A 26,208-nucleotide genomic window follows, 5' to 3' on the forward strand; every position below is an offset into this window, starting at 1 on the left:
AATATCAAAATTAATAACGTTAATATTTAAGACTAACATGGTTGTTACAATTAATGGAAAGAAATCTGTAATATTTTCTTGTGATTATACAATTGAAACAAGATTGAGACAGACTCTGAAACATGAAACAACACCTAACACTCTGAAATGTTTTTTCTGAAATGGCGATAAAACACATGACGTAATTACAGGTCTCACTCCATCGTGAAAGTACATCAGGAAAATTGCATAATTTCCACCCAAACTGGCGTCATCTTCAGATAATAGCTTCAGTAATAACCCCCTGCATCCCATATGCTAATTACAGCAGTTTTAATTCCCCCCTCGTCATCTCCATGGGACAATGCAGCCTTTGTGTTTGCCCGTCCCAGTCCCAGTCGGCTCTACAAGGGCTCCATACAGGGCTCCATAGAGGGCTCATAGGGGCTGTATAGGGGCAGCTCGATGGGGCTCACAAGGATGCTATACAAGGCAGTCGCCTGCATTATGCCTGTGTATATAGACTGAGACATGCAGCCTGCTTTCTTTCTTCTCATGTAGCCATGAATCATATCTTCCTAACAAAGGCCTCAAACACAGAAAGGACTTAAACGTCCCAAGTTGCTGGATCAAGTTTGGAAACTGTTATTTTCTAAGAAGGGAATCTGCAGGGCATTAAAATCAAAAAAAATTCCCTAACAATTTCTAGCAAATTTTTTTTTCTAATTTCCTTTTCAAAGAAAGAAGAAATTAACAGGATGTATCCAATTTTCAATCACATAGACTTAAAAAGGATTTTAGAAGAGAAGTAAAATTGAAAAGATTACCAAAGTTTTTTGTGCCAGAAAACATACAAAGGGGAAGATATTTTATATTTAAAAAAGGAAAAGCAGAATTAATATTATTTCTTTTATATTTTTCAAGTATTGCTCTTAAAAAGTAATTTCAAAGTTGAAAATGCTTAACACTTCGGTATAGCCCGCAATATCTATCACCAAGTAAAACTGTCCACTTCTTCCTCATTCTGTAATACCTCCAGCAAACACACACCAAAACCAATCTCACTGTATTAACATTTTCAAATTATTCACTGGGAAAAAAGTTCAACAATATGTAACTGCTGCTTATGATCTGATCATGATTTTGAGTTACACATCCCAAATATAATTATTATTATTTATCAACACAAGTTCATAAGTTATGTGGATTATATTTCGGGTGAATTATATTGTGTGACCATATTATATTTTCCTTAACAGACACTCAGTATGAGGCCATTGTGGTTGATTCTGAGCTCAGCAATATTCCGACGGTAAGACTCCAGAGCCGACAAACCAGTGGCTGATATTGTGAGCAAACAATCCATTCCATTCAAGTGTGGGAACACCTTATGCATTAAGCCTAGTCGCAGATTGCCTGTTGTGACCAGTAAACGCTGCCTGGGACAGAGTCCAACCCAGCATCTCAACACAGGACATTGTCCCTTCAGAAATGACATTGCAAGAGATGCGAGCTCAGACAGTAATTTGCTTTTCAGTAGGACCGGCACAAGTCTAACAGCCCTGGCCAGTCAGATAGCTAGATATTATGATGACTAAAGACAAACTTACTTCCTGCACTTCGCAGAGCTTCAAGACGAGCTTCAGCCTTCATCTTAGCTGTCTGAAATATACAATATCACAATCTTATTGTAACAAGAAAATCTTTTAACATATAAATTCAACGAAATTTTCTTCCAGAAGATCATTGGTTAGTTGATCAAATGTGTCCCTTACCTCCGCTTTACGAATGTTCTGCCGCATCTCCTCCATCTTGACCTCGGGATCCTGGGAAGAACTGCTACTGCTGGCCGTCGTGGAGTTGGACTCGATCCCGGAGTCTGACACCTGGAACACACAAAACTGTGTTGCAGGATATGAAGAAGATTCATGCCATCCGTGAGGATCCTGGTTAGAATTGATCTTCAGCAATCCAAGGTTGTTGTAAGAGGTGACAAACGGGATCGGATGGTCAGGCTTGCCAATTGCATATATTGATGCTCATGATGTTAATCACTGGATTGTCTGGTCTAGACTAGATTATTTACAGACCGCCGCCATACAGTAGGAATAAATATTGCTGAGTGTGGCATTAAACGACAAACCAACCAACCAACCAAGATTCATACACTCATCTTAATGCTGATCAGCCATTTTGTGATTCAACAGTATGTCACTTTTATTACAAGTCAGCTCCATTGTCGGACCAAAGTCAGAAAGTGAGGCAGATCACCGACGATCACCTTCTTGAAGTGAAACCCATGAGTATGGTGCTGTCAAACCAAGAACCGTAATCTCAGGTTTGAACTCAGCAGCATCCGTTTTGGACCTAAGCGATATAACTCCACTCAATCAAATGTGACACCTTTGATGACTTGAACCACTGGGCCACCATGCCTTCTTTGTGATACCAAGATTTTGGAATTATTTCGAGCTGAGACTGATGTCATCTTGTGCAGTAATCATTAATGGTACATATGTAAGAAGACTCCATGGAGACACCCTACCTTGTCTGACCCTTGAGTCTGTAGACACTTCAGGATTCTGTGGTACTCTCGAATTGCTTTGGTTTCCTTAGCAACTTTGGCTGCCCATTTTTTGGCTTCTTTCTCCAAATCTGGCATGGCATTGTGATCTCCACTGACCTTGCCTAACTGTAGGAAGGTCAAACAGTCAAACATCAAATCACAACTGCTTCCAATAAAAGGACACTGAGATTACTCAAGCAAGCACACTCTGGTATATTGCACCTCTGTTTTTTTCTCAGCACAAACCTTTTATGACCTAGTGACCTTAAACTAGAATTTTTCTTCGGCATTATACATAGTGGAATTTCAACCATTATACATAATGGATTTCAACCATTATACATAGTGGATTTCAACCATAATACATAGTGGATTTCAACCATTATACACAGTGGATTTCAACCATTATACATAGTGGATTTCAACCATTATACACAGTGGATTTCAACCATTATACATAGTGGATTTCAACCATTATACATAGTGGATTTCAACCATTATTCATAGTGGATTTGTTGAAACTAAATTATAATTAACATAGTCTCAGTCTATCACCATGGGTTCTAGCTAAATCTAAAACTGCTGGATAACAAAGGGGGAGGGAAATCACTTCAATAATATAATTATACATGTGTAGGATCGAGCAGCAGGGAAGAAACATAGTTGAAACATCAAGGAGAGAGTGTGACCACAGTTTTACACCGCTTCTAGCAATATTCCAGTAATATCACAACATGGGACACCCGAAATGGGCTTCACACATTGTACCCATGTGGGGAATCAAACCCAGGTCTTCGGCGTGTTGAGCGAATGCCTTAACCACTAGGCTATCCCACCACCCAGGAAACTAAATCTGTCTTGATAACAGTTACTCGGCTCACACATATCCTTTATGTGATGCTCTTTTCTGTAAATACATCTGAACATACACAAGAATTGTGGATTGTCACGAAAGGACTTAAAGTTGGTCAGGGGCTTACTGCAACGAAAGCACTTAATACAACAAATATGATATCTTATACATTAACAGTGTCTGAGTGAGTGAGTGAGTATGGTTTTATTCCACTTTTAGCAATATTCCAGCAATATCACTGCGGGCAACACCAGAAATGAGTTTCACATATTGTAACCATGTGGGGAATCAAACCCGGGTCTCCAGCATGACAAGTGAACGCTTTAACCACTTGGCTACCCCAATGCCCCATACATTAACTGTGCTAGCTAGGGTGAGGTATACTGTGTCAGCACTCATGTTCTAAATCTCCCAGAGGTGGTTGCACAGAGTGTGGGATTCAATTCTCATATTCTGTGCCGACCAACACGCTAACCACAAAGCTAGCATCTCAAACCCTACCAACGATGTGAATATTGCAGACATCAATTCTTTTAAGCCAGCTCTTTTCTGTTTTAAAAGAAGACTCAAACTTGATTACAAAGTTCAGGAGTTTTATAATCAATACGCTGTCATCTTAAACAGATTCATCTGCGAACTACCCACACAAACACACTTATTACATCTTAGTCATCTAATAAAAGTGATTCTTATTTTAGCTAAACAGATTTCATTCCGGGAAAAAAGTCTGAGCTGGCCTATAAGATACAAGAAGCCATGATTATTTGGCTATTTGTAAATGGCAATTGCCCTTATGTCGGGACAAGTTACATGCCATGAATCATTACGAATTTTATTTAGGTTAAACAAATGAGAAGCTTGCAGACTAGCTGAGCGGACAATGTCAATATCGGTGAACACATCAAAGTTGAACATCAATATGTGTCTATTGATTACAGCCATAAATTGCCAACTAAGCTCTCCAAGGAACTTGATTGCGTAACAATACCGCCTGTTCAATTATACGTCTTTTCAAGGAAGACCTTTTCAACTCTGAATGGTTTCTACACGAAGGAGTTCAAAATACAGTTTAGCCAAAAACGCAAACATTATCAAATATATTATATGACATAAATTCTTCTTAGAGATCATAATTAAATATTGTTTTGTCAGATTAAATATCTCCTGTTTTCATCGCTAAGAATTGATTTAAATGTTTTCAGCATTTATGGAGGTTCTAACATAAAACAACCACTTTGCAACAGTCTGTAAGCACAAGGTTTTTTTTACGTTTATTCTTCTTTCAATGCAAAGACACGTGATATCACTTTTTAAGTAAGTGCATGTGTACTCACCGGATCACTATGACAGGGATCAAACTGATACTGAACCAGGTCTGTGAACACGGGGTTGCAGAACAGGAAACACTGGAGGCTGAATGCTCGGCTGATCTGAAAACAAACAATCTCACTTCTATAACTAGTTACATATAACCACAAAATAAAGTTTTGAAATGTCAGATGTTTACGTACATGTACTACTACATGGTTCTAACAAAGCAGAGCAAAAGTATATAGGGTACAGAAGCTCACCTTCCTTCATTGTTGTCTTCTACACAGAGTTCATTATGAATATAAAGTTTCAAAAACATCAAATGTATGGAAATGTCAAAATGTATAGCATTATGAATATTATTGTTCTGTGGGCTACAAATGAAACAAATAGGGAAATGTAACTGGATGAACCAGTGTTTGAACAGGTGGTAGAGTGAGGTTAGGACAGGAAGTGTTTCCGTGGAGAACAGGAAGTCTTTCAGGCGAGGACTCTCATGTCTATGTACCTTGGCAGATTCATTGACAACATTCTCAAAGTTGCTGGCCTCTGCCTGGCTGATCTCAACGATGGTGCTCCCCAGCAAACTGAAGTACTCCTGTATCTTCTCATACACCTCGCCGTCCACCGTCTAGGGACACAAGGACAATATAACATTATATATACACATGTCAGTCAACTCTCTAGGGACACAAGGACAATATAACATTATATACACACATGTCAGACACAAGGACAATATAACAATACACATGTCAGTCAACTCTAGGGACACAAGGACAATATAACATTATATACACCTGTCAGTCAACTCTCTAGGGACACAAGGACAATATAACATTATATACACCTGTCAGTCAACTCTCTAGGGACACAAGGACAATATAACATTATATACACCTGTCAGTCAACTCTCTAGGGACACAAGGACAATATAACATTATATACACCTGTCAGTCAACTCTCTAGGGACACAAGGACAATATAACATTATATACACCTGTGTCTGTCACCTCTCTAGGGACACAAGGACAATATAACATTATATACACCTGTCAGTCAACTCTCAGACAACTCTCTAGGGACACAAGGACAATATAACATTATATACACCTCTCAGTCAACTCTCTAGGGACACAAGGACAATATAACATTATATACACCTGTCAGTCAACCTGTCTCTCTAGGGACACAAGGACAATATAACATTATATACACCTGTCAGTCAACTCTCTAGGGACACAAGGACAATATAACATTATATACACCTGTCAGTCAACTCTCTAGGGACACAAGGACAATATAACATTATATACACCTGTCAGTCAACTCTCTAGGGACACAAGGACAATATAACATTATATACACCTGTCAGTCAACTCTCTAGGGACACAAGGACAATATAACATTATATACACCTGTCATACACCTGTCAGTCCCTCTAGGGACACAAGGACAATATAACATTATATACACCTGTCAGTCAACCCTCTAGGGACACAAGGACAATATAACATTATATACACCTGTCAGTCAACCCTCTAGGGACACAAGGACAATATAACATTATATACACCTGTCAGTCCACAGCTGTAACAATGTAGTAAACTGACATACAATTAACATGTCTTCAAATTAAAGCTATCACATAAAACAAAATGGCAGGATTCGATATCCTGTTTTAAGGAAACAACAATATTAACACTGGTGCATTTCATTGAAAAAAAGATGATATTATCAAAAATGTTTTTATTGTGATGGCTAATTCAAAGGAAAATACAGTTCATTACCAAGTTGGCCATGGCATTATCTGTGAGAAAGTAGATAAATGACCTGGGATATGTTACAGTGCAGATGAATGAGTTGGGATATGTTACAGTGTAGATAAATGGCATATATGTTACACAAGGGGGTGAGGTTGTTGTTGGTGGTGGTGTGGACTGAGGGGGAGTCTTGTATGTATAATGCCTTACACCATTTGATAATTGGCTGGACAGTGCTGTCAACATTTACCAATCGCAAACCTGATTGTTTGGAAAAGGTATCAAGACAAATAAAATAAACAATAAAATACCAAAATATTGTGACTATACACACAATAAGACTATATTTGACACATTATATACATGTATACATGTGAATATATATCTAGGGCAAAGCTGCATACACACAGTAGCCAAAGAAAGAGAAAAACACATACATCCCAAATACCCTAAGATTTACCTAAAAAGTCTGAAAACCGCAATAATCCGTACATGTTAATTTGACTCATAACTAAAATCACCCATAACGATAAGTTCAACTATGACAAAGCATGTAACTGAAAGAAAAAAGCATGTTAATCTTAAGACATGAAAACTTAATCTTGTCCTTCCACCATGCAAAGAAAAATATGTTAAAAGAAGTATGGAAATCTCCTTGACTTGAACACCTGACAGTGACATTTGATATTACTCTGCTGTATATCTTGGTATTTCAATGTAGAACTTAGAAATTGATGGTTGTAGAATAATTCTGATGTTTTAATCGATCTTCCAGGTTGAGTATTTAAAGCTCATACCAAAACAGTGCACATTGGATGTAACGGAGAGTGTATTCTAGGAAATGTGTTATATGGGGTCTTGAGGCTTTACTTTAAGATAGGAATTATGGGATGTATAACAAAGCTACATGACTTGCATTAACTGCATATCTGTCGGAATCTTGGGATTCTTGGATCGTCAAGGAAATCATTACCGTCAAGATGCCCTTCGTCAACCCCTGGTACTAACATCGTAATCAGAAAACATCTTCAGGCAAAAGGAGCCAGATTATCATTCTGCATACCACTTTTTTCAAATGTTTCATTTGAAAATTACGTCAGTTGGATTAACAAATAAAGCGAAAAATCAATTTGAAATTTATATAATTTCAAATCATGTTAATTAATAGCACTGATAAAACAGGTTTTTAAATTGTAATGATTTGAAAAACCAAACCAAATAAAACAATAGAGAAACATTACAGAATTTTAATTCATATTTGTCTAATATCAGATTTGAAAGGAGTGGAAAAGAAAAAGATAAACTACACTAATGAAACATGAATGTCTTTTAACGTAAAAACCCTTTATAAAAAGCCAGTTCCGACGTGATTACTTCTACATACACAACTGTTTGCAAATTTCAGATAAAAAAATATTGAGTCCTACAATGTTGTTGCTATTTACAGATCGACCAACCCAAGCAAACTCGTAAGCAAAAACTCCGTAAACCGAATAATGAATAAAGTAGGCCTTGGGCTCCTTAAAGGTAATGACATGTGTAAGGGATGGCTGATAGAGGAGGAAGAAAATAGCGCTGCGTTCCCGACACATACGACACACAACAGTTCATCATACTTACGTCCAGACCCTGAACAAAACACGGTAATGAGAAGTTAGCAGAAATAATCATGAGGAGGTATCAACAGTGACGTGAAACTGACGCAGTCTTCTACCCCAGTAATAGTTAGCCAGTGGTTTATACTGTTAAAATCTCACTACCACTGTTATACAATAGTTCAGATTGTCCATGAATTTCTTAGAGAGATCAATATTGAACTTTCATTCTGTAAATTTTGTATAACACCATACACTTGAGATTTACACATACTCATTTACTTTACCTTGTCTTGTTGATTCTGGTTTCCCCTGCCATGATAATGCAAGAATACAACCAACAGCGGCGTAATACAATACTAACTCATAAGTTCTCAGATGTACAAAATAACTTCCTGTTCGCAATCCTCTGTGGTTAACCACGAGAAGAGATGCTATGTTGGTAGCTTGGAAGTGCTAATTAATTCAAAATTTACCTCAATGTTATTCTGAGTCAGATAAGGTAGACATGTGGTGGGATAAAAGATTGACAGTTGACAGTTTCACGTCACTAGGCAACCAAACAATACAACATCAGCATGCAATACAAAATAAACAAAATCGGCCTGTTTCCCGGCACAAGTAACCCTAACGCAGGCAGCTGGAGTCACTGACAGGGTCTGTATCCCCCCTTGGTGCCAGGATCGGCAAGCATGGCTAGCATTTCCCTAACACAAATGACAAGTTTCTTGAATACCTATCCTCTAATACAATGTACTTGTCTCTTAAATCACCCATGAAGATTGAGGATATTATTGGTCTTTGGAAACACTGTGTAATAAACAATTATCCGGATCCAGCGGTCAGGTTCACTGACATGAAATGATTGTGTTAGCAATATATTTACACCACACATCATAGCAGGAAAATGAACTACCTCTTGTGTACAAGGGGAGGTGGGGTAGCCTAGTGGTTAAAGCGTTCGCTCATCACGCCAGAGGCACAGGTTCAAATCCACACATGGGTACAATGTGTGAAGCCCATTTCTGGTGTCCCCCGCCGTGGTATTACAGGAAGATTGCTAAAAGCGGCATAAAACAATACTCAGTCAGTCAGTCTTGTATACATACTTGCATTAGCATAATTTGTAATTTCCTGCCCATGTGTCATTCCTGCTTATTGCCATGTTACTACAGCGATAACACATAGTAACATTTATGTATGTGAGGATTAATTCTGACATCCCAGTTACTTTGTGTTTCCCAATTACGACTGCACCAAGCCAGTATGGTATTCGACATATCGTTACCAACAAGGGAATACAGGGCAGGGATATTACATGGACCTTGAACCATGTTTACATTGACTGGAGATTCAGACATCACTGGTTCTGAAACAGCCTCTGTTTTATCGATGATGCTGTACATGCAGCTGTCGGCCATCACTGATACCATACTAAAGTAAATGTACAGAAAATCCATTCCATTCTTACTAACTAACTTCACACCTGAATTTACGGAGTGAAACATGTAAATTCCTGGTCACATATTGTGTAAGTTTGAGTAATCGTATCTCGTCACCTTTGTGAGATCAGGCATGTCGGTGCTGTAGTAGCGAATCTGGTGAGCGTTGGCCGCTGACAGTGCCAGGATGTAGTCATTCCGCGACACTGTAGACTTCACCTCGCACGCCTCGCACCGACTTTTTAACTGAAATGTTCAACTCGTTGTCAAGACATCAATCTCACAACCTAAGTATGCATGACACATATAGTCAATTTCACAAAATATTTGAAATAGATGATCGCAAATCTATCTAGACAGAAAGTGATTTGAAAGACAAGATGGGTGTTGAATCTGAAACTAAACTTTCTGTCATTATTTTCCACATCATCAGCCTCTAATCCAACTGGACCTGGCTGCCTCACGTATGTGTGAGAGCTCGAGATTCAGCACTTCTTTAAACGTTGAAGTTGCAATATCGCTGAGAGAGACATTGTGAAGAATCAAACAATGTATGTGCCATTAGTGACCACCTTGCCCGCTGGGCTACCCTTCTCTCACCTTAGAACACTGCTTCTGCAGACTAGCAAGGGACTGGAACAATCCTGTTGATTTCCGTTTCAACCTGGGAACAGAAGCAAATAGCTATTGAGTTCTTCTTGGCAGCAAGGACAGGTCAAGGTCATGGCTCAAACCAGGGTGAAAGATTTCTTGGCACAAAAAGTATACTTTGACATACAATGATGTGTCACATTACAAAGTCGTACGTTCTTTCACATTGTGGTTCAATATCTGGATGTGTCAAACCAAAACGTGAACAGATGACGGACAGGTGGACCGAGAGACGGGTGGACAGATGGACAGGTGGACAGAGAGACGGGTGGACAGAGAGACGGGTGGACAGAGATGGGTGGACAGATGGACGGGTGGACAGAGAGACAGGTGGACAGATGGATAGGAGAAACAGACACATATTCATGCACATCACAATATGGGCGTAATAATCTTCCACTGATGATTTTGAGATTAAATAATTCATATACAGTGAGACCTCGGATATCCGGACACATTCGTTGTTACGTAAATCGTCCGGATAATTGAATATCCGGATATCTGGATTTTTGGTTTTCATACACCTCATGGAAAATCCAAAATATTTATGATCATCAAGCGTTTATTATACATGTATAGTCATTCAAAAACAGCATCACAACATAACTGGCTTGAATATCGACACACTGCACTTTTATTGGACTGGACAGAGAGACAGAAGATGACTTTGGTGCGACTAGACAAGATTATTTACCTTTTAAGTTATAAGTTGTTTTGCTGGGACAGGGATTAAGATTACAGTCGCGTATTTGTCTTGGACAAAGCCGGAAATAGCAATCAGCTGTGACGTTACCAGGTGGACAAGTTCAAACATGCACAATAATATACAGGGATGAATTCTGACGCAGTCGTCAGTAAAATATAATACAGAATACTATTATTTAACCCAAAGAATTTTATTTACAGTTTTTATGTAAAATATATATAATCAACCCTAAGGTTATCTCGGACCCTCATGAGCATTAATGCGCACATGGAATGGGGTAAAACACGGAAGCCATTTAAATTCACACATTTTTACCGATGTTACTGTAAACTAGCAGTCAATGGAAAACGAGGCTGTAATCAGTTTGTGATTGTTGAATGGGGTAAAATAAGCAAAGCCAGTTTGTTGCTACAATAAATATGATATTTAGAGAAGCTATATTATGCATTTTCTGTCAACTACACTTCGTTTTGATCCGTGGTAGACACAATAATATATATGACACCACGTCTCGTGTCAAAACATACGTGGGACTCTCGCACTTCCCTTCACACGGTTATCGGTAGATCAAAGCTTCGTCGCGGATAGGTGAGTCAATTTTGTGTTGATTTAGCGGTTTGTTTGTAAAATGTACCGTCCGAAACGGAAACCGAATATCCTGTCGGTATCCGAATTCATTTCATTATCAAGAAAAAGTCCTGCCTCACTGAACTTGGTTACAGGTGATAAAAAAATAGGAAATCAAACACTGAGAGTTCTCACTTGTCATCGGCGTCCCCTGCCTTCTGCCGTGCCTCGTGTGAGTAGGTCTCATCCACGTTGTACGTCTTCTGACATTTGGTCATCTCCAGCACTGTCTGAGCCAGCTCCGTCTGTATCGTCGACAACTGTGGCACCACCTGCAACAGCACAGACCAAACATCAACAATGCCAGTGTAATTATACACAGTATACAAGGCTATGGCAGCTGACAGTCCACACTCATCAGGCAGCTTCCTGGCCTGCCATTGAACCTACACTTTTCCAGCACCGTTTTCATTATCTTAAATCATGCCATAGTCAATAATTACCTTCTTGAAGCTATAGACTTGGATCACCTTGAACACAGTCCAGTCAATAATTGGATCACCTTGAACACAGTCCAGTCAATAATTACCTTCTTGAAGCTATAGCACATTGAACTGAACACAGTCCAGTCAATAATTACCTTCTTGAAGCTATAGGCTTGGATCACCTTGAACACAGTCCAGTCAATAATTACCTTCTTGAAGCTATGGACTTGGATCACCTTGAACACAGTCCAGTCAATAATTACCTTCTTGAAGAATAGACTTGGATCACCTTGAACACAGTCCAGTCAATAATTGGATCACCTTGAACACAGTCCAGTCAATAATTACCTTCTTGAAGCTATAGACTTGGGTCACATTGAACACAGTCCAGTCAATAATTACCTTCTTGAAGCTATGGACTTGGATCACCTTGAACACAGTCCAGTCAATAATTACCTTCTTGAAGCTATAGCACCTTGAACACAGTCCAGTCAATAATTACCTTCTTGAAGCTATAGGCTTGGATCACCTTGAACACAGTCCAGTCAATAATTACCTTCTTGAAGCTATAGACTTGGATCACCTTGAACACAGTCCAGTCAATAATTACCTTCTTGAAGCTATGGACTTGGATCACCTTGAACACAGTCCAGTCAATAATTACCTTCTTGAAGCTATAGACTTGGATCACCTTGAACACAGTCCAGTCAATAATTACCTTCTTGAAGCTATAGACTTGGGTCACCTTGAACACAGTCCAGTCAATAATTACCTTCTTGAAGCTATAGACTTGGATCACCTTGAACACAGTCCAGTCAATAATTGGATCACCTTGAACACCGTCCAGTCAATAATTACCTTCTTGAAGCTATAGACTTGGGTCACATTGAACACAGTCCAGTCAATAATTACCTTCTTGAAGCTATAGACTTGGATCACCTTGAACACAGTCCAGTCAATAATTACCTTCTTGAAGCTATAGACTTGGATCACTTTGAACACAGTCCAGTCAATAATTACCTTCTTGAAGCTATAGACTTGGATCACCTTGAACACAGTCCAATCAATAATTACCTTCTTGAAGCTATAGACTTGGATCACCTTGAACACTGTGAGTCTCGTCAATAATTACCTTCTTGAAGCTATAGACTTGGATCACCTTGAACACAGTCCAGTCAATAATTACCTTCTTGAAGCTATAGACTTGGATCACCTTGAACACTGTGAGTCTCGTCAATAATTACCTTCTTGAAGGTATGGACTTTGTCCACCTTGTACACAGTCCAGTCAATAATTACCTTCTTGAAGCTATAGACTTGGGTCACCTTGAACACAGTCTAGTCAATAATTACCTTCTTGAAGCTATGGACTTGGATCACCTTGAACACAGTCCAGTCAATAATTACCTTCTTGAAGGTATGGACTTGGATCACCTTGAACACAGTCCAGTCAATAATTACCTTCTTGAAGCTATAGACTTGGGTCACCTTGAACACTGTGAGTCTCGTCAATAATTACCTTCTTGAAGGTATGGACTTTGTCCACCTTGTACACAGTCCAGTCAATAATTACCTCCTTGAAGCTATAGACTTGGGTCACCTTGAACAGTCCAGTCAATAACTACCTTCTTGAAGCTATGGACTTGGTTCACCTTGTACACAGTCCAGTCAATAATTACCTCCTTGAAGCTATAGACTTGGGTTACCTTGAACACAGTCTAGTCAATAACTACCTTCTTGAAGCTATGGACTTGGGTTTCCTTGAACAGTCCATTCAATTACTACCTTCTTGAAGCTATGTTTAAGGAGACAAGGAGACCCAAGTCCACAGTCCAGTCAATAATTACCTTCTTCATGCTATGGACTTTGGCCACTTTGAGAGGCTTGGCTGACTCTGCTATCTTCTCCATGAAGATCTCAGCTGCCTGGAGCCGAGCCTTGGCCACCTTCTCTGTCTCCTCCAGGATCTGCCGCCACACAGTACAGGCAGTCCTGCAACACAACACGCAGCCCTCACAGCACAATAGGTCTTCTATCATTACATCACGATATACAGCCCTCACAGCACAATAGGTCTTCTATCATTACATCACGATATACAGCCCTCACAGCACAATAGGTCTTCTATCATTACATCACAATATACAGCCCTCACAGCACAATAGGTCTTCTATCATTACATCACGATATACAGCCCTCACAGCACAATAGGTCTTCTATCATTACATCACAATATGCAGCCCTCACAGCACAATAGGTCTTCTATCATTACATCACAATATACAAGTTAATGCCAATGTATATAATGGTTTAAAAAACAAACTTATGACACCAAATTGAATATCAAAGGTTTTCATGATGCATATATCCAAGGTCACACATGCTCGCTTGCGAACAGACATGTGAACAGGCTATCCAAACTGTTATGTCCAGCATGGGGAACACTTTAACCACTTGGCCACTCTACATCATATTTAAATGAGAATTATTTTGTACAAAAATGAATGCATAAATTGCATGCCAAGGAGAGGTAAATATTAACATGGCACGGATGAAATATTTTCAAAGTGCTTGGCAACATGACTAAAGTTATAAAAATAATACACACATATACATGTAATGGAAAATGCGATAAATTTGAACAACTAAAATGATTCAAAGACTATTTTTGCACACCCTCAAACTGTTTATCGGTGGCACTGTCAATCTCACAGCTTAACATAGGTGTGGCAATTTTGCTAGTACACATAATGCTAGTACACATAACAGGAAATCCTGTTTGGGTGATAACATAGTTTGTGGGCACGTTTATTGGCCCAGGACAAATGAAGCTGAACTATTCCTACAGCACTGATAGTGTTTAGGAAATCCACCTCCCAGATTTACAGGTTTACATGATGCTTACTGGTTTACTAAACAATAAATCAAAATGATATAATTGTTTTAATGTTTTTAGTTTAATTGGATCATGGAAAGGGCACACTGACTTTCCAAAAGGCACATCTAAATGATCTGTCTGGTGCCCTATGGCACCCCTAAAAATATTGCATTTCTATCCCTGCACAGATATTTCTCCCTACCATCCTATCTGAACACAGTTATTGCATAGAATCTGCAATACCAACATTTCATTACAACAAGCCATGCAACAAGGAACCATTACACCTTGGCAGTTAAGAATCTTACGGTTTTCTTGCTTAGACAACTTAGACAAATATTCCTCCTTAAACCTTTAGATAAAAGCTTCTTAAAATAGAAACACAGACATTTCCATTTGTACAATCACAGATGCAAAATTAATGTCCAGTAGAAAAAACCCATTTAACTGGAGCCAAAGGCTTCCCAATATGTACTGATATGTTGGCTAACTTCATCACCAACACCTTCAAGGCGTTGATATACGATGTGATGAATTCCTCCAGATTACACTGCAGGGTGACATTGGTTTCCATGGTGTTTATGAACGTATTTCATGCACTGCACCTGAATTGGATCAGCTGTACCACTGAACACACAGCTTGATGGGTCTATCGGCGCTAGTGATTGATCTCATCAGGTCCTGCGACACTATTGACAAACTGCCTCTCAACAAGAGCACCCTGGGTCACAGCCGGGGAACTCGGCCAGCGTTAATTTGCTTATTTATCTAACTGTCCATCGATATTTCCAATCAAGTGGATGCAGCAATAAAAAGATATCGACCAAACAGGACATTCAGTGAGTGTTTTTCAAAACCAAATAAATATACATCTCTGAGAAGATTCATCTGATAGCATGTAGCTTGGTGTGCATGAAGCCGAGAATGTACTCCGACCTGTCTGATCCTTGTGATGAGAGTTTCCTGACAACTGGGAAAATACATCCCCACTGCACCCAGATACAATACACAAAATAAACAAACTGACTTATTCATTATGATTAATCACAATTATGATGGAGCCCAATTGATTTTGTTTGCCTAGAGCTCCAGTGTCAAGCTAACATTGGCAGTTTATCTACATCCCGGGCAGCCGATACAGCGTCAATACGTCATGGCCAACTCAACTGTGTGATCTGTGGAACACATAGATGCTGTTGATAATGGTGGTGACTACTCTGAACAAGGGTTAGTCGGGTCGTCCAGTTGTTGAAGCAATGCTAGCTACATCAAAGGATACATTAAATCTGCTTCCAGCACCCTACATGATATATTAAGAATGAGTCCAATTCTAGAAAGATTCTGCAAGACTAAATTGCCTCAACTCACCAAAATTAAGACTTGTTCTGGGCTCCTTGTGGATGTATTTCATAGTAAATGTTTTGGTGAAGATATAGAAGATTCCTCTATTTCTAGTACCTTATGTCAGTCCTGATAAAAAAAATGTGCAAAGCAATTTCTGATGTGCCCAAAACATCAAGTCTCTAAACTGAACAGAGGTGGTGGGGTAGCCTAGAGGTTAAAGCGCATTACGCTCGTCATGCCGAAAACCCTGGTTCGATTCCCCACTTGGGTAAAGCCCATTTATGGTGTCCCCGTTGTGATATTGCTGGAATATTGCTAAAAGCGGCGTAACATCCTCCTAACTCAGTCTAAAATAGTCATATTTTACAGAAATATACTATTGGTTAAGTTAGCTTAATAAAATGAAATAACAAGATTCCACAAGACTTAGTTTTCAGCTTAAAGCTGCAATAATCTAGAATTGCAAAATTTTATAGACTTGCAAGGAGAGTCCCTCTCTCCATCATTATGGAGGTGATGTGAGCAGCACATGGGGCTTCCAAACCACTGGATACTGCCATGTACATTCAACAACTAACACCCACAGAGAGATGATGAACAGTGGGCGGTACAGCACTGGTTAGAGTATTCCATTATCAGTTTATATCAGTACAGTGGAAACAATGTCACAATGTACAATGCAGGATTATTAGTTGAGTTGTACAACTCTGAATGGCCTTTAATAATAAAAAAATTGAACCAAAATACAAACCTCTTTTTAATGACTTACCACTAGAACACATACTTTCCACATCAGATACAAGCACAAGAATTAACCTTGGAAACGAGATGGAGATTCCCAGAAAACTGTCACAGGTGTTTTTTTGTTTTCATTTTTTACAGAGCAAAAATGCTTTTCTATCTCCAATTAAAATATTTTCTTGTCTTATGTTGCACTAATATTTCAGCAATAAATCGTGAAATCAGTGATCGATATCATGAGCACAATCACCTGTCACATCTCAAGCTAGCAGGGGACCTAGTCTCCCCAGACAGCCAACAAGTCTCATCACCTGTTCCTTCTATCTGCCTCATACAAGCTAGCAGGGGACCTAGTCTCCCCAGACAGCCAACAAGTCTCATCACCTGTTCCTTCTATCTGCCTCACACAAGCTAGCAGGGGACCTAGTCTCCCCAGACAGCCAACAAGTCTCATCACCTGTTCCTTCTATCGGCCCTCATACAAGCTAGCAGGGGACCTAGTCTCCCCAGACAGCCCACAAGTCCCATCACCTGTTCCTTCTATCTGCCCTCACACAAGCTAGCAGGGGACCTAGTCTCCCCAGACAGCCAACAAGTCTCATCACCTGTTCCTTCTATCTGCCTCACACAAGCTAGCAGGGGACCTAGTCTCCCCAGACAGCCCACAAGTCTCATCACCTGTTCCTTCTATCTGCCTCACACAAGCTAGCAGGGGACCTAGTCTCCCCAGACAGCCAACAAGTCTCATCACCTGTTCCTTCTATCTGCCTCACACAAGCTAGCAGGGGACCTAGTCTCCCCAGACAGCCAACAAGTCTCATCACCTGTTCCTTCTATCTGCCTCATCTCAAGCTAGCAGGGGACCTAGTCTCCCCAGACAGCCAACAAGTCTCATCACCTGTTCCTTCTATCTGCCTCACACAAGCTAGCAGGGGACCTAGTCTCCCCAGACAGCCAACAAGTCTCATCACCTGTTCCTTCTATCTGCCTCACACAAGCTAGCAGGGGACCTAGTCTCCCCAGACAGCCCACAAGTCTCATCACCTGTTCCTTCTATCTGCCCTCACACAAGCTAGCAGGGGACCTAGTCTCCCCAGACAGCCCACAAGTCCCATCACCTGTTCCTTCTATCTGCCTCACACAAGCTAGCAGGGGACCTAGTCTCCCCAGACAGCCAACAAGTCCTCATCACCTGTTCCTTCTATCTGCCTCCCACACAAGCTAGCAGGGGACCTAGTCTCCCCAGACAGCCCACAAGTCTCATCACCTGTTCCTTCTATCTGCCTCACACAAGCTAGCAGGGGACCTAGTCTCCCCAGACAGCCAACAAGTCTCATCACCTGTTCCTTCTATCTGCCTCACACAAGCTAGCAGGGGACCTAGTCTCCCCAGACAGCCCACAAGTCTCATCACCTGTTCCTTCTATCTGCCTCACACAAGCTAGCAGGGGACCTAGTCTCCCCAGACAGCCCACAAGTCTCATCACCTGTTCCTTCTATCTGCCTCACACAAGCTAGCAGGGGACCTAGTCTCCCCAGACAGCCAACAAGTCTCATCACAAGTAATCAGAAAACAAACAAAAAATATTAAAAAGTGGAATAAAAAAGGAAAATGTGCAATGCAGGAAATAATTGGATTTGACAGACGCTACATTCTGAAACAACTGCATAATGAATCACAAGATAAATGTCAGCTAAAAATAACATAAAAATACAAAGCAAAAACCAAAATTGTACATGGCAGAATGTTATAGCAATTGATAGATGCTATTTTCTTACAACTATTCTCAAAGAACTACTAAAGAAAACCTTTAAGAGCAAATTACAAGACCTGATGGTCTGGGTCCTGAGGGAGTTAGTCAGGATGACACTGGAAAGTGGTTGTCAATGTGTAGTACTACAGTAGAGGAGGACACGCCATTTGAGTTACAGTTAATTCCCGTTTGATTATCCATAAAAGTACTTTCCATGCAAGGACATCAAGGAAATACATATTTCCGATTTTTTCCCACAGGAAACACAAGCCCTGTTACCACACTGTATACTCATCAGTGGGCGAAATAGCGACTGGCCCGCTAGCCCATAGCTAGTAAAAATCCAGTCGGGCCAGTAAATCTCCACAGTCACTGGCCCGACTGGCTAGTGAATTTCCATGGGGTCATATTTAAAATATATGACTTGTTCAGTTATAATACACTTTTAAATCATGCAAGATCATGGCCTGATAAATGATGGCATTTTACCTTTTTGTAATCTTTTGCTTAGTTTCCACATTCAAATTTTGGGCTAGTCAATTATTTTGTGGGCTTGTAACTTTCAGGCATAGCTAGCCCGACTGGCTAGCAAAATTTGGAAACGATTTCGCACACTGATGCTCCAGACAATCAAGGAATGGTTTGGGGAAAGTGGTCTTAATCCTCGTCCTTGTCATCACAACACAGGCAATGATCCAACATGTTCATGAAAACCCAATTTCCCAGTGCAACCTCCACATGCTACTTCCCCATCAGCTCACCTAAAACTATTACATTGCCTGATATATATTAATCTCATTAAATTGTTGCAGTTTATTCTCTTTTTTGAAACTTCATCAATATTTGAAATGATGGCTTGAATTTTCTACCCGTAGAGGAGGTTTCCGAGCAGTGTATAAAATGTTGATAAGGATTTAATGTTTTTTGTTGTTTCAGTCTAATCTCTGAGCGATCAAAAGACAGATAATCAATTCAGCACCTTTTTATCTTCTTAAATGAAATTTTAACTATTGATGATGAGGTTTCATGTGTTGAACTCGTGTCTGCGAGGTTCCATCACAGGCCGACACAAACACCACAAATACGGTGGCGGAGGATGGGAGTCCATTATTCTTGGAATTCGCTTCAGATGAAGAAAATCAAGAGATATTTGCTGCTTGGAAATGAGAGATATTGTGGGAATCTTATCATAGCTGTGATGACATCACATGGCGGGTGACCCCGAAGTTGATGGAGGTTCACATTCCATTTACACAACCTCTCTTGTCGACAGGACTGCATCTGGGCAGGAGTTATGTTGTTTTATGCCTCGTCAGTATTACAGCTATCGCACCTTGGACATAAGGGAGTATGGGCCTGGCAACCAGGGGTTATGTTGTTTTACAGCTCATCAGTATTACAGCTATCTCACCTTGGACATACGGGAGTATGGGCCTGACAACAAGGGGTTATGTTGTTTTACGCCTCGTCAGTATTACAGCTATCGCACCTTGGACATAAGGAAGTATGGGCCTGGCAACAAGGGGTTATGTTGTTTTACAGCTCATCAGTATTACAGCTATCGCGACTTGGACATAATGGGGTACTGACAACAAGGGGTTATGTTGTTTTACTCGTCATGGGCCATCGCGACCTTAGACATAAGGAGTATGGGCCTGGCAACAAGGGGTTATGTTGTTTTACTCGTCAGCATTACAGCCATCGCACCTTTAGACATAAGGGAGTATGGGCCTGGCAACAAGGGGTTATGTTGTTTTACTCACCGTCAGCATTACAGCTATCGCACCTTGGACATAAGGGAGTATGGGCCTGGCAACAAGGGGTTATGTTGTTTTATCGCCAATCAGCATTACAGCTATCGCACCTTAGACATAAGGGAGTATGGGCCTGGCAACAAGGGGTTATGTTGTTTTCGCGCCGTCAGTATTACAGCTATCGCTACCTTGGACATAAGGAAGTATGGGCCTGGCAACCAGGGTTATGTTGTTTCGCCTCGTCAGTAGTATTACAGCTATCGCGACCTTTGGATAAGGGAGTATGGGTCTGGTAACCAGGGTTATGTTGTTTTATCACTAGTCAGCATTACAGCCATCGCGACCTTAGACATAAGGAGTATGGGCCCAGCAACAAGGGTTATGTTGTTTTACGCCTGGCCAGTATTACAGCTATCGCGACCCTGGGATTACAGGGAGTATGGGCCTGGCAACAAGGGGTTATGTTGTTTTACGCCCTCGTCCAGCATTACAGCCATCGCACCTTAGACATATAAGGGAGTATGGGTCAGCATTACAGCCATCGCACCTTAGACATAAGGGAGTATGGGCCTGGCAAACAAGGGGTTATGTTGTTTTTTACGCCCTCGTCAGTATTACAGCCATCGCACCTTGGACATAAGGGAGTATGGGCCTGGACATAAGCATTACAGCTATCGCACCCTTATGGAGTATGGGCCTGGCAACAAGGGGTTATGTTGTTTTTCACGCCTCGTCAGTATTACAGCTATCGCACCTTGGACATAAGGAAGTATGGGCCTGGCAACCAGGGGTTATGTTGTTTACGCCTCGTCAATTATTACAGCTATCGCACCTTGGACATAAGGGAGTATGGGTCTGGTAACCAGGGTTATGTTGTTTTACTTCGCCAGCATTACAGCTATCGTGACCTTAGACATAAGGGAGTATGGGCCTGGCAACAAGGGGTTATGTTGTTTTTTCGTCAGTATTACAGCTATCGCACCTTGGACATAAGGGAGTATGGGCCTGGCAACAAGGGGTTATGTTGTTTCGCGCCTCGCCAGCATTACAGCCATCGCGACCTTAGACATAAGGGAGTATGGGTCTGGTAACAAGGGTTATGTTGTTTTACTCGTCAGCATTACAGCTATCGCGACCTTAGACATAAGGGAGTATGGGCCTGGCAACAAGGGGTTATGTTGTTTTACCGTCAGCATTACAGCTATCGCGACCTTAGACATAAGGGAGTATGGGCCTGGCAACAAGGGGTTATGTTGTTTTACTCGTCAGTATTACAGCTATCGCACCTTGGACATAAGGAAGTATGGGCCTGGCAACCAGGGGTTATGTTGTTTTACAGCTCATCAGTATTACAGCTATCGCGACCTTGGACATAACGGGAGTATGGGCCTGACAACAAGGGGTTATGTTGTTTTCGCCGTCAGCATTACAGCTATCGCACCTTAGACATAAGGGAGTATGGGCCTGGCAACAAGGGGTTATGTTGTTTTCGCACTTCGTCAGCATTACAGCTATCGCACCTTAGACATAAGGGAGTATGGGCCTGGCAACAAGGGGTTATGTTGTTTTTACCTCGTCAGTATTACAGCCATCGCACCTTGGACATAAGGGAGTATGGGCCTGGCAACAAGGGGTTATGTTGTTTTACCGCCTCGTCAGCATTACAGCCATCGCACCTTAGACATAAGGGAGTATGGGCCTGGCAACAAGGGGTTATGTTGTTTTTTACCGTCAGTATTACAGCTATCGCACTTTGGACATAAGGGAGTATGGGTCTGGTAACCAGGGGTTATGTTGTTTTACGCCTCGTCAGCATTACAGCTATCGCACCTTAGACATAAGGGAGTATGGGCCTGGCAACAAGGGGTTATGTTGTTTTTTTTACTCGTCAGCATTACAGCTATCGCACCTTAGACATAAGGGAGTATGGGCCTGGCAACAAGGGGTTATGTTGTTTTCACGCCTCGTCAGTATTACAGCTATCGCACCTTGGACATAAGGGAGTATGGGCCTGGCAACAAGGGGTTATGTTGTTTTACACGCCTGCGCCAGTATTACAGCTATTGCACTTTGGACATAAGGGAGTATGGGTCTGGTAACAGGGGTTATGTTGTTTTACGCCTCGTCAGTATTACAGCTATCGCGACCTTGGACATAAGGGAGTATGGGCCTGGCAACAAGGGGTTATGTTGTTTTACCTCGTCAGCATTACAGCTATTGCACTTTGGACATAAGGGAGTATGGGTCTGGTAACCAGGGGTTATGTTGTTTTACGCCCTCGTCAGTATTACAGCTATCGCGACCTTGGACATAAGGGAGTATGGGTCTGGTAACCAGGGTTATGTTGTTTTACGCCTGGCCAGTATTACAGCTATCGCACCTTGGACATACGGGAGTATGGGCCTGGCAACAAGGGGTTATGTTGTTTTACGCCTCGTCAGTATTACAGCTATCGCACCTTGGACATAAGGGAGTATGGGCCTGGCAACCAGGGGTTATGTTGTTTTACGCCTCGTCAGTATTACAGCTATCGCACCTTGGACATAAGGGAGTATGGGCCTGGCAACCAGGGGTTATGTTGTTTTACGCCTCGTCAGTGTTACAGCTATCGCACCTTGGACATAAGAAAGTGGCTTCTTATACAACACAAAAGCCATTTATTCCCAATAATCACTGATTAGTAATTAAGTTCTTTATTTCATACCCTATATTGAAAATCTTTGCATTGTTTTTTTTTGGAAGGGGTGAATGAGTGAGTGAGTACAGTTTTACGCTGCTTTTAGCAATATTCCAGCAATATCGCGGCAAGGGACGACCGAAATGGGCTTCACACATGACAAGCGGACGCTTTAATCACTGGGCTACCCCATTGCCCCTTTGGATGGGACAGTGGATGTGTGTTATAATGAGGCCATTTGATGTATTTCAGCAACCACTGTTGTCGACACCTTCTTACAGTGTAATAGAGAGGAGAACATGCCACATGAAGAAACACATTTGCCAGAACTACAAAAAAACAAACAAACTTATAATGGCGTAGAGGCAATAAGGGCTGTTGAAGCAAATGGCGATAACTAGAACATTTCCTGATTCATGTTCCAAACTACCAACTGAAAATAATAAAAATAAGCAGTGATGTAGAAGTCACGTGACCAACATGTCCAGCAGGTGCGTGTACAGAGAGAGCTAGTGACTAGACGATGGTGAAGGATGACGCCACCTACCTTCCGTCCGAGTAGCTGACAGCATTAACGGAACATAGCCTCAAACGTTAATCATATCTCACATGTTACATCAGAAAAACAGGACGTATATTTATGAACATTAAACTGCAAATATCTTCACTTCAAACAAATAAACACAAAAATTGAGTTTAGTCAATTAGGAAGACTGTATACTTAAAAGCTACTGTCTTTGGACATTCTTTCATGGACACATGTTTTGATTAAGTTCAGTTTTCAATTTGTTAACAGCACAATGGGAAGTTAATATGATTGGTAATCAGTTCTAGACATTAGTAGTTGAAATAATTAATAACTCTGTGCAAGTTAAATGCAACCTGCAGCAAAGCGAGACAACTTACTTATGTTCCAGTCCATCCTCACTAATTATGTCTGGCTGTGACGGGAATTCCCTCTTGAGCAGCTGAGTCGACAGTTTCAACAATCCCTGAAACAACAAAGATATATGTTTATTTGTTTGTTTAATGCTTGACTGAGGAATATTCCAACTATATGCCAGTGGTCTGTAGATTATCAAATCCGGGCCAACCAATCCAGTGACTGACATCATGAGCATCTATTTATACAACAGGGACACAATGACCTTCATCAACCAAGTCAGCGAGTCAGACGACCCAAACCCATCAGTAGCCTGTAACGACCAGCATGTGATACTGGACACCTAACTGTGCTCCAGCTGTCATTCACATCAAACTAAGTCATCCCCAACCTTCGCAATCAGGGAGTTCATTATATCATCAATACAGGACCCAAACTCAGAAGTTCAGAATTAGTGAGAGCAGTGAACGGCTACCCTAACTTCATGATTACCAAAATATAGGGCTGTGAAAGTAGGAGACCCATAAACGTCAGACCATCACTGGAGTTGGAGCCTGAACAGCAAGTCCAGGAAGACATATTACACAGCTTGAAAATGAATGATAAAATAGTGTTTACTGATGAATAAAATGTTCACAGCTGAAGGCTCTCTCCCATTAAATATTGCTACTTGATTCCCTGGAGTATACCACAACCTGTTGTTGACATATTTAAAGTTCCGCAAGCTGCAGACATTAAACTAGATATTAACATGCACTTAAAGTAGGATAGACTTTTGAGGCATGAGACTTTTAAGGCTATTAACTCCTGTTTGTAGCATAGTTTCGGGGCTACTTCTTGTCATTCATCAGGTATATACTGTGTAAGACAGAGTGACTTATTATGGAACGCAATTGGGACATAAATGTACCGTTAAATATATCTGTGACATAGGTCATGCTATTGCCTAGTGTAATGACCCAAGTTTACGACAGGTACACAATGTTCTCTCAGTTAGGTTATACCTCCTTCACATGGTGTTCTAGTGCTGTCACATCACAACCTAAATATCGCTTTACGACAGGTCATGAAGCTCACACATGACCAGCAAATCCCATCCACTACACCGGGACACTTCCTCACTCATCCTATTATCAGTGCATGAATGTCTCAAACTTGTTCAGGTGGAACATGCTGCTAACTGAAACATGCCTGAAGGTTTTACATTGAATCCATCACAAGCAGGTGACCACCCCATAGATGTTGAACACTGATAGCCCCCATGCACCAGGCAGTGACAGTGTTGATCTGGTGATCGTCACACACAGCCACGGCACCTACACATTTCTGTACCCTGTGTCATTGTGTTCACAACAGTCATACCTGCCCACCATTGTGTAACATTGTGTCTATGTTCTTACCATTGTGTTTGTGTCATATTGTGTCTATGTTCCTACCATTGTGTAACATTGTGTCTACGTTCCTACCATTGTGTAACATGGTGTCTATGTTCTTACCATTGTGTAACATTGTGTCTATGTTCCTACCATTGTGTTTGTGTCATATTGTGTCTATGTTCCTACCATTGTGTTTGTGTAACATTGTGTCTATGTTCCTACCATTGTGTTTGTGTCATATTGTGTCTATGTTCCTACCATTGTGTAACATTGTGTCTACGTTCCTACCATTGTGTCTATGTTCCTACCATTGTGTTTGTGTCATATTGTGTTTATGTTCCTACCATTGTGTTTGTGTAACATTGTGTCTATGTTCCTACCATTGTGTTTGTGTCATATTGTGTCTATGTTCCTACCATTGTGTCTATGTTCCTACCATTGTGTAACATTGTGTCTATGTTCCTACCATTGTGTCTATGTTCCTACCATTGTGTCATATTGTGTCTATGTTCCTCTCATTGTGTCTATGTTCCTACCATTGTGTCATATTGTGTCTATGTTCCTACCATTGTGTAACATTGTATAATGTTCCTACCATTGTGTCATATTGTGTCTATGTGCCTCCCATTGTGTTTGTGTCATATTCAGTTCCTGTGAAGGCTGGTTGCATGGTACTCCAACAGTCACACCCAGTAGTCAGGAGGTGCCTTACACACCACCCTGCCCTCCCCTAAACCACACGTCATCATGACTGGCCTAATACATACACACCATACAACATAACAATCATCAAGGCACAAAAACAAGACAGAATGTCATGTCTCATCTTAAACCTAAAAATACATCCCATCCCTGTCAACATGGCATCATCAGTGATGAAGGAAA

General features: G+C 40.9%; 1 protein-coding gene across 8 annotated transcripts in view; it reads right to left on the reverse strand.

The window, feature by feature from the left end:
• Nucleotides 1-26,208, reverse strand: part of LOC124272722 (F-BAR and double SH3 domains protein 2-like) — a 110,809-nt gene that overhangs the window by 16,522 nt on the left and 68,079 nt on the right. For 6 of the 8 annotated variants that reach the window (XM_046707923.1, XM_046707920.1, XM_046707928.1 and 3 more), the window contains exons 4-15: nt 23,971-24,056; nt 23,612-23,626; nt 13,765-13,909; nt 11,629-11,765; nt 10,110-10,173; nt 9,627-9,755; nt 8,093-8,101; nt 5,218-5,340; nt 4,733-4,828; nt 2,525-2,671; nt 1,755-1,865; nt 1,590-1,641 (exon numbers count right to left, since the gene is read on the reverse strand). In XM_046707923.1, the coding sequence (XP_046563879.1) occupies nt 1,590-1,641; nt 1,755-1,865; nt 2,525-2,671; nt 4,733-4,828; nt 5,218-5,340; nt 8,093-8,101; nt 9,627-9,755; nt 10,110-10,173; nt 11,629-11,765; nt 13,765-13,909; nt 23,612-23,626; nt 23,971-24,056 (1,114 nt within the window). The remainder of the gene's footprint in view (nt 1-1,589; nt 1,642-1,754; nt 1,866-2,524; nt 2,672-4,732; nt 4,829-5,217; nt 5,341-8,092; nt 8,102-9,626; nt 9,756-10,109; nt 10,174-11,628; nt 11,766-13,764; nt 13,910-23,611; nt 23,627-23,970; nt 24,057-26,208) is intronic. The other 2 variants (XM_046707922.1, XM_046707921.1) reach the window with 2 other exon arrangements.

The sequence above is a fragment of the Haliotis rubra genome, unplaced genomic scaffold, assembly GCF_003918875.1.
Source record: "Haliotis rubra isolate DU_JTF1 unplaced genomic scaffold, ASM391887v1 Scf172, whole genome shotgun sequence".
In the NCBI taxonomy this organism is placed as follows: Eukaryota; Metazoa; Mollusca; class Gastropoda; order Lepetellida; family Haliotidae; genus Haliotis; species Haliotis rubra.